Source organism: Triticum dicoccoides, chromosome 6A (assembly GCF_002162155.2).
Source record: "Triticum dicoccoides isolate Atlit2015 ecotype Zavitan chromosome 6A, WEW_v2.0, whole genome shotgun sequence".
Lineage (NCBI taxonomy): Eukaryota > Viridiplantae > Streptophyta > Magnoliopsida > Poales > Poaceae > Triticum > Triticum dicoccoides.
Window position 1 is genome coordinate 537,716,623 of NC_041390.1, and position 9,479 is coordinate 537,726,101.

The 9,479-nt window shown below is 45.9% G+C and overlaps 1 protein-coding gene across 3 annotated transcripts in view; it reads left to right on the plus strand.

The window, feature by feature from the left end:
• The first annotated feature begins 5,835 nt into the window (after nucleotides 1-5,835).
• The window catches only part of LOC119317755 (MADS-box transcription factor 57-like), an 8,758-nt gene continuing 5,114 nt past the window's right edge, over nucleotides 5,836-9,479 (plus strand). For all 3 annotated transcript variants that reach the window (XM_037592251.1, XM_037592252.1, XM_037592253.1), the window contains exons 1-3: nucleotides 5,836-5,937; nucleotides 6,042-6,241; nucleotides 8,830-8,905. In XM_037592251.1, the coding sequence (XP_037448148.1) occupies nucleotides 6,060-6,241; nucleotides 8,830-8,905 (258 nt within the window). In that variant the 5' untranslated portion in view covers nucleotides 5,836-5,937; nucleotides 6,042-6,059. The remainder of the gene's footprint in view (nucleotides 5,938-6,041; nucleotides 6,242-8,829; nucleotides 8,906-9,479) is intronic.

Below are 9,479 nucleotides of genomic sequence, written 5' to 3' on the forward strand. Positions count from 1 at the left end.
GTGGAAACCAGTCTGTTCAAGTAAGGATGGCATAGCGGCGGTGGCATCCTCATGGTGGACCTGTGTCCTCGGGCTCCGCCGTTGCGATGGCATTTGCTCCAGCGTCAGTATGGAGCTTGGGAGGTAGTCCAGGAGCGAGTGCAAATTATGGTCTGCACTGATGACATCTGACAAACGGAACGTATGCTGGGTTCATGGTTCGTGGATGGCAGGTAAGGTTTCCTGCTTCGGCGCCTTAGTCGTGGTGGGGTGCCAGATCTGGAGTTCGATGGCGTGTCCGAGGTGTTGCTCCAGTCTGATTCGTTCAACGACGATGGCTTCACTTTTGGTGAGCCACCTTGGAGATCCACAAAACTGCATATCAGCGATGGAGCCGCGTCGAGCTCGGGTTAGAAGGTGATCCGTCGTTCTTTTATTCGGTGGCTGCTATAGTGGTCCTGGAGGCAGATGACGGGCGTTGGTGTCAAACTCAGAGATGTTCTGCTATTTTTAACGTTTGTCATGTCGGTCCTTACGTAACTTATACTTTGATCTTTATAATATGAATGAGACACGTATTACCATAAAAAAATATGAATGGCACCGTAGTTCGTGGATCGACCCTCCGCCTGTGCTAAGGCAATTATCACATTTTTTTGCATTATTTCGTCCTTTTATGGTTGTGTGTCATTTCGACTATGTGAGTCTCAATTGTTGCAGAGCCGGAGTATGAACTTGTTTTTTATTCTTGTATCAGATTGATGTGACGTTATGGGTCAGTAAAAGCACTCTTAGCAAAATAAAATATTTCCTTCGATTCAAAATAAGTATCACAGTTTTGAATTAAGATTAGTTCAACCTTATTCCAAAATTGCGACACTTATTATGAATCGGAGGGAGTAGTTTCAATAAATATGGGATATATACTAATTTCACATTATTAACGTATGTTTGATAAACATTTTACCTGTATACAACTTGTACATTAGAAATGAGAGAGAGTTTTGCAAACGAGAGAGAGAGAGGGAGGATGTATCTAGGATTTTGACTGATGCTATTGGCTACGGCTTGTATATCGGTATCACTTTTGATATGCCCATCATTTTGGAAACTGATTGTTTTTTTTTGGCTTCTATTTTTGGAAGAGAATGTTTTGACTAGTCGCCCCTTGTTGACCTAAAGAAGGAGACGGTCAATGTCTCGAAGCTACAGGTGAAGTTACAGATGGCTAATATGATGGCTCACGAGATTGCAAAATTTAGTTTTGATAATAGGTCTGATGGAATTCTTTTTAATTTTGTTCCGCCCTGCGTGACAAATTTTGTAATGAATGAGTGCACGGAAATTTTAAGTTAACTAATATATGGTGGGGTTTTAAAAAAAGGCATCTCCAACGTCGGCCCTCAAACCCCCCGCATCCGTCCGGACCGTGGTGTCCGGACCACTGAAGCCATCGAACGCAGTCCTGTATCGGCCAGCGGCGCGGTCTGGACGCGCTTTCTCCTGCAAACCAGAGACAAACGCGCGCGCGGGGGGAGGGGGGCTTTGCAGGAGTCCGGGCCGTCCATACGTCCGCTTCTGACCACTCTGACCCATAAAAAAACCACCCGTCACTCTGCGCTTTCCTTCCGATGCACGCGCCGCATTCATGCCGGCCCAGAGCACGCAGCGGCCGTCATTGATACCACGATGTGACCGGACGGAGGGAGAGCGGTACTGACCGACACAACCTCTCGGGAGCCGCCGCTTCAATGCGGACGCAAGTTTCCGAGGAATCAACTCCGGCCACTGCGCCGCATTGAAGCAGCTGACCGGACCTTTCACAAGGCCTGGTCACTGCTATATAAGTCGCGCTGCGCCGTCCACATCACAATCTATTCTCCTCCTCCTGCCCTCTCCCTGCCCATCTTCCTCCACATCTCCGGCAATGGGAAAGTCCTAGGCGTCGGCGCCAGCAGGCGGCGGTTCTGGGACGGGCTCTGGCGGATCATGGCGATGCGGCCCTCGAACTCCGGGGCCGTCGTCCTCATCAGCAGGCGGCTCCTCGATGAAGGTGGAGATCATCATATCCTCCAGCGATGAGGAGGACCAGCCGCCGCAGTCCATGCCGGCGGTGGCGGGCCAGGTGTACACCGCCATCGACGTGGAGTACGAGGAGCAGATGGAGCTGATGCTCCATCGCTCCATGCTCCACCTCAACGGCCCGTCTCTGCCACCGGGGACGCTCCTCCCCATAAAGACGGAGCCGGCATCCCCTCCGCGCTCTCTGTCGTGCAACCTCGGCATCCAGATCGGACGCCGCGTGAAGGAAGATCACATCTCGCCGTTGCCAATGCGCATGAAGGAGAAGCGGCTCTCTCCGCCACGCAACGCGTGAAGGAGGAGCGGCTCTCTCCACCCCGGCGCGTCAAGGCGGAGCGCCGCTCGCCGTCGCCCGTGCCCAATGCGATCGCAAAAGCACGCGACACTACTAGGGAAAACCTTATAAGTGAAGGATTATCATTAGTGCGCCTTTGTTCAGGGCGCTACTGCTACTTTATAGTAGCACGCGTAGTACAAGGACACTACTGCTATCTCCTTAGTAGTAGCGCGGCGCCGCCGAAATGCGCTACAGGTATGAGAACCACACCTTAGCCACTGATAACCCACAAGTATAGGGGATTGCAACAGTTTTCGATAAGTAAGAGTGTCGAACCCAACGAGGAGCTAAAGGTAGAACAAATATTCCCTCAAGTTCTATCGACCACCGATACAACTCTATGCACGCTTGACGTTGAACAAGTATGAAACTAGAAGTACTTTGTAGGTATTGTTGGATAGGTTTGCAAGATAATAAAGATTACGTAAATAAAAAGTAGGGGCTGTTTAGATAAAGAAACAGTAAAGTAAATATAGCAAATGTGGAAAAGTGGTGGTAGGAGTTGTGAAATTGCCCCTAAGCAATTGACTACTTTACTAGACCGATAACAAGTATTATGTGGGAGAGGCCACTGCTAGCATGTCATCCCTGACTTGGAATTCTATGCACTTATGATTGGAACTATTAGCAAGCATTCGCAACTACTAACGTTCATTAAGGTAAAACCCAACCATAGCATTAAGATATATTGGTCCCCCTTCAATCCCGTATGCATCAATTTCTATGCTAGGTTGAAGCTTCTGTCACTCTTGCCCTCCAATACATAATCCTATTAGCATACAACTAACCCTATGGTGTGATCCACGCGCGCTCTCATATGATGGGTACCAAAAGATAGCAACATAAACACAAGCAAATTAAATCAATCATAGCAATTCATCAACCACCAATATGACAACGAAAATCTACTCAGACATCATAGGATGGCAACACATCATTGGATAATAATATGAAGCATAAAGTACCATGTTCAAGTAGAGGGTACAGCGGATTGCGGGAGAGCGGACCGCTGTAGATAGAGGGGGGAATGTGATGAAGATGTTGGTGAAGATGGCGGAGGTGTTGGTGTAGATCGCGGTGATGATGATGGTCCCCGGTGGCACTCCGGTGCCACCGGAAGCGAGGGGGAGAGAGCCCCCCTCCTTCTTCTTCTTCCTTGACCTCCTCCCTAGATGGGAGAAGGGTTTCCCCTCTGGTCCATGGTCTCCATGGCAAGGGAGGGGCGAGAGCCCCTCTGAGATTGGATCTGTCTCTCTGTCTCTCTCTGTTTCTGCGTTCTCAGATTCTTCCCTTTCACCGTTTCTTATATTCCCGGAGATCCGTAACTTCGATTGGGCTGAAATTTTAACACGATCTCTATCCGGATATTATCTTTCTTGCGGCGAAAGAAGGGCATCAACCGCCTTACAGGGTGGCCACGAGGGTCTGGGGCGCGCCTGCCTCCCTGGGGCGCGCCCCCTGCCTCGTGGGCCCCTCGAGCATCGTCTCGCGTGGATTTTTCTTCCCAAAAATCATATATATTCCAAAAAAAATCTCCGTCAGTTTATTTTCTGTTTGGACTCCGTTTGATATGGATATTCTGCGAAACAAAAAACATGCAACAAACAGGAACTGGCACTGAGCACTGGATCAATATGTTAGTCCCAAAAATAGTATAAAAAGTTGCCAAAAGTATATAAAAATTGTAGAATATTGGCATGGAACAATCAAAAATTATAGATATGACGGAGACGTATCAGCCACCAGGCTATGTATAGCAGCAACGCGGCCCTCAGGAAGCGCGCTACTGCTAAAAAGTCTGCAGTAGCGCGTGCCACAGACCCATCGTTGCAACTAAGTTTGTACCGTGCCACATGGCGGACGCCACATAGCAGAAACGCGTCTAGCAGGACCGCGCTACTGCTAGCCCTTTAACAGTAGCGTGTTTTCCCTACCGCGTTGCTGCTAAGGCGCAGCAGCAACCACTTTTTCTATCCCTCCCCCCCCCCCTCTCTTCCTTCACTTTTCCCTCCCCCCTTCTCTCTCCCTCACTTCGCTTCTTCCTCACTACTTCTTTGCATGTGTATGATATTGTAGAAACTATTGTATGAAACATGTATAAATACAAAGGAAATATGCACCAGAAAAAAAAATCAGAAAATAATAACAGTAGCGCGAGGTATGTTTTTAGCAGCAACGTGGGTTTAGCAGTAGCAAGCTGTAAGTTAAGGCGCTGTAGCTATTAGCAACAGCAGGGTTTCATAAAATGTGCTGCTGCTACCTATGGATAGCAGTAGCGCGGGTCAACACGCACTACTGCTAAAAGTTAGTTGTAGTGCCGTAGCAGTAGCGCGGCAACCCGCGCTATTGCTAGGCATTTGACATGCGCTACTGCTAGGCTTTTCCCTAAGAGTGCGGTCACCTTCGGCACTATCTTAGCGGCGGCGCAACGACAGCTCTTCGTCGTCTCGGAGCGCCATAACGACGCGGGAGTATGACAACAGGGAGCGGCGTCAGCGGGACAAGCGCAACGCGGCACGCCGTTTGGAATTCGCTGACTCCGACGTCCTGCCGCCACCCATCGCGGCGGACCCGAAGCTGGTGTACGCCTGAGCTCTGGACCGCTATGTGAGTACGACGGAAACGAGCAAGTGTCATCTCCGCCGCCTCGATGGGGAGATGGCCAAGTACACCTAGGAGTGGTCTCTCGCCAAGATTGTTGCCGCCAATGCCGCCTTCTCCACGGCCCGCTGGCCTCTCACCCCGCCCACGTCGTCGATGGCCGTGGCCGCACTGGGCATGATGCAGGAGGAAGCGGATCGGAGAGGATCATCTGCGGGCTTCAGGCGGGTGCCGGGAAGCCCTGCCACGACGCCGCCACCTTTCGCTGCGTGAAGCCTGACTCCGACGACAGAGCGGGTGACAGTGACGGAGGAGGAACCGTCGGCCAGCCCAGCATGGCATACGAGGTCACCGTCAAGTATAGAGTAGTTTAGGGTTTTAGTTTAGCAAACGAAATATCATTCGCTTTTATGTATAAATTATTCTATTTCAAATGAAATCCGATGTGTTTATATTAAAATTCGCCCGTTTGCATGAATTTCATCCGGTTAGTTCAAACTGTTGTCAAAATGTATGTGGCTACTGTTAGATGGCGTTCTTCGGCATACGTGTGTGTGGATTAGTCCCTTTTGTCCGCGGACGGGTGTAGGAGAAAAATTTGCGGGTACCCGTTAGAGATGCCTAACACGTTAGCTGTTTTCCGCCAAAAAAAAAAGAAACACGCTAGCTGTAGCCAGGTGCCATTAAGCACAACCTTCTTGAGGTAACCTGCCCGGGGCCAGTGAGTAGCTTGGTGTACAGAATGAGTGCTATTTCAGCCACTGTTGCCTCCATTCCTGCATATATAAAACCTAAGCAGCGCTTTGCTTTCTCCTTCTCTTAGGTACTAGGTACAACTAGTTAGACGAATATCAGAAGCTCTACCTTCCCCACATAAGACCAGCCCCCATACACTTCTTCTTCTTCTTCTTCTTCTTCTTCTTCTTCTTCTGAGTCCGGTACTTCCCTTATGTATCTATCACTGGTTCTGGTCGGTGTTCTATATATCTACTTGCCTTCTTCATGGTGTTCTCTAACTTGATCTAGGTTTTCTGCCTGCTAGCTGTTAGATCTGACAAAGATGGGGAGGGGGAAGATAGTGATAAGGAGGATCGACAACTCGACGAACAGGCAGGTGACCTTCTCGAAGCGGCGGGGCGGGCTGCTGAAGAAGGCCAAGGAGCTCTCCATCCTCTGCGATGCGGAGGTCGGCCTCGTCGTCTTCTCCAGCACCGGCAGGCTCCACGAGTTCTCCAGCACCAAGTAATTAATTCGTTTCACATAATATACCTCTCATGTGCTATGCGGATACTCTGATCGCTTTTGGTTAATTAGGTTATCTTCTGACCGTTTTCTGTACTAGCGCCGCCTGCCTCCCATAGTCCCATGCTCTTCTCGCTCTCTTTCTTTTTTTCGAAAAATAAGAGAGGAACTTCTTCTCGCTAGCTAGTTATGTCATATTACTAGATGTGTATATAGATCGGTTGAGGTATACCTCTCTCTTTACCGCTACAGTCAATTTTTCAACGATTTTGCTTGAGTTGCAGTTGCCTAGAATTTTCTTAAAATCTAGTCGGCGTGTTCCAACTATTGCTTCTATGGTTGTGCGCATCATATGATGCAGGAGCCAGGGTTACCCCCTTCTCTAAAAAAAGTTGTTCCTTCTTGATCCCCTTCTTCATTGGATTTGATAGAAGGCATGGTCGCCAGAGCACCTTCTGATCTAAGAGATCCCCAGTAACGTGAGCTAAGACAAAGGCGAAGCCGAGATCCACGGCTTCGCCATAGAGGTCATAGTCAACGAATCCGAGGACAATGACTTTGCTCGTGGGTTAGGTATTCATGGTGGGGTCACCGAAGCCGGAGAATGCACTCATGCACCCTAGGCTTAAAATGAAGGGTGTTGGTACCTTAGAATTTGTTGGGACTTGTGAGGTGGCGCAACAAGGGACGTGACTAGTGGGCCAATATTGGATTGACGGGTCAATGAGGAGGACTGCGGCGGTGGATCTGTAGGTGGCAAGTAGCAGAGCCGCGGGATGGCCACGACGATGCCAAGATTGGGGTGAAGGCCGGCTTCTAGGGTAGACACACTCGCGCGCGCACACACACAAATAGAGATGGAGAGAGAGAGAAAAAAAAATAGGGAATACAAAGGTCATTGAATGGGATCCAATATACTCCCTCCGTTCCTAAGTATAAGTCATTTTAGAGATTTCAATATAGACTACATACGAAGCAAAAAATAGTGAATCTAACTATAAAATAAGTTACATTCGTATATAGTCTATACTGAAATCTCTAAAAGAACTTATATTTAGAAACGGAGAGAGTACAAGAAGTGAATCTAACTCACTTGGTTAGGGGAGTGGATGCGGATTCGGATTCTTATTCTTATTCTTTCAAAAACAAAAATCACTCGTGGGGCTTCCCTTCCAGCATTCCTTTCACAAAAAGAAAAGATCCAAGAGCCGTAATTGTAACAAAAACCTTACCCGCAAGATCATTTTTTTAGGGTGTGCAAATTTGTTAAAGTTCCCCATCGAACTTACTATGGCTCATTTACAACTATCTTGAATAACAAAATATTTTTTGTATTTCTTCTAAACCTGGGGTTTTTTCTGCTCCTTAGAATTAGAGGCATATTGGTCATGATAATACTATTGGTATAAAAGAAAATTAATGGTTATAAACTAGCAGCCATGCATGTGCGTGCAATGCACATTTTATACAAACTATATTCCTTTTTTTGACACAAACAAATGAGAGGAGAATATTGTATCTTACTAAATAGGTAGTGACATATGTACTGTACCAAGAGAAAGGGCCTAGCGGAGCACCACTTGCAATAGTGCAGTCTAGAGGACATAAATAATGTTATAGTTGAAATACCAAGACGCTAAAAGAGAATCATATGGTCAAATTTAAGATAGCTAAATGTGTGCTTAAGAGGGTAATTAGTGCATGAGTTATTATATTCTGCAGTGTTCCATATTCTATCCTATATCCCTAAGAGAGTGATCTCCACTACTCTAATTATCTCAACATGCGTGCTTCTACGTCATCCAAATTGTTGCACGGATGTGAATCCTCTACCATGCAACATGCATTAATGCACCCTAAGTGGGTTTTAAATCACATTGTTCCCACACCAACATGTATAAAAAAAACACTCCATCACAACATGCAACAATGCATAAAAAAACTCAGTATGCAAATATGCATGAGAATTTCCTTTCTATTATGCAAGATATTTTGCAACTATGCAATAGCATAACACAATAAATCATATGTATTTTCAGTTTTAGTTATCATATTGTTACTTCAATTATTCATGCTCCATACAATAAAATTGCATTGAAATGTATTGCAAAATATTTCCACAACAACCTGCGGGTATCATCTAGTATAATTTAGATGACATGGATTAATTGGATCATACAGTACAGCTCGTCCCTTTTATATGTTTCTGAAGTAAAGTTCATAGATTAATCTATGGGAGATCAATAATCCCATCTCATGAAGTGAAAGAGCAAATCATGAATAACTCCAATACTGCAGTTTAATGTAAGAAAATAATCACTTAAACTGTGAACATCTTAAGTCACATATGATTCTTACTTCTTCTATGCATACACACGGAGACCAGGCACCAAGTTACCATTCTTCAACTTAGAACGTAAATCTTAGTATACCATGCATTAAAAAGATGTGGGATGATAGTTTGTAACAGTGTAGAGAATTAAGTCATATCTAACAGATTAAATGTCTTACTATTGTAGCTGCAAGTGCAGAAAAGGAAACACTGACGGATCTATTTTGTTTTGCTTGTTTGCATGTCACTGTGTCAGCATGAAAGCTGTGATAGACCGATATACCAAGGCAAAAGAGGAGCAGGCTGGCGTGAATGCAACTTCAGAGATTAAGGTATGCATCCATAGTAGTTAAAATAAGATGGCTACGATCAGAGAATTGCTAACACACATGCATGTGTCATTTAGCTTGACTGAGGGCACCTTCTAGGGCATCTTGGATTCATGTAAAAAAAAGTATATAGAAATAGAAAAATTCCTTTAGCAGCACTACTCGTTTGTTCGGTTCAAAGAGATGAAACAAAGGAAAAGTAGAGGAAAATGTCCTTTGATCTCACTTTCAAAGGAAAAACGCATGAATTTTACAATCGGCTTGGACCTCCTTTTAGAATTTTTACGCAAGAAATATGAGACCAGAGTCTTCAGTGGCATAATAACATCCTAATTATACTTTTCACATGATTTGACTGTGTGGACTCATGTATTTTTCTTATTCCTATGAACCAAGTGTAAGAAATTTTATGTTATTCGAATCCTCCGTTTTGCACATTCATTCCTATCATATTCCTGTGTTTTTTTTCTATTTCTACGTTTTCAGCATCCCACGAGCTGGTTTAATTTCTTCTATAGCTAAGATGGTGTTGTCTCTACCATGGCCACTGGCGGAGAAAGGGGGACTGGCAAGAGCC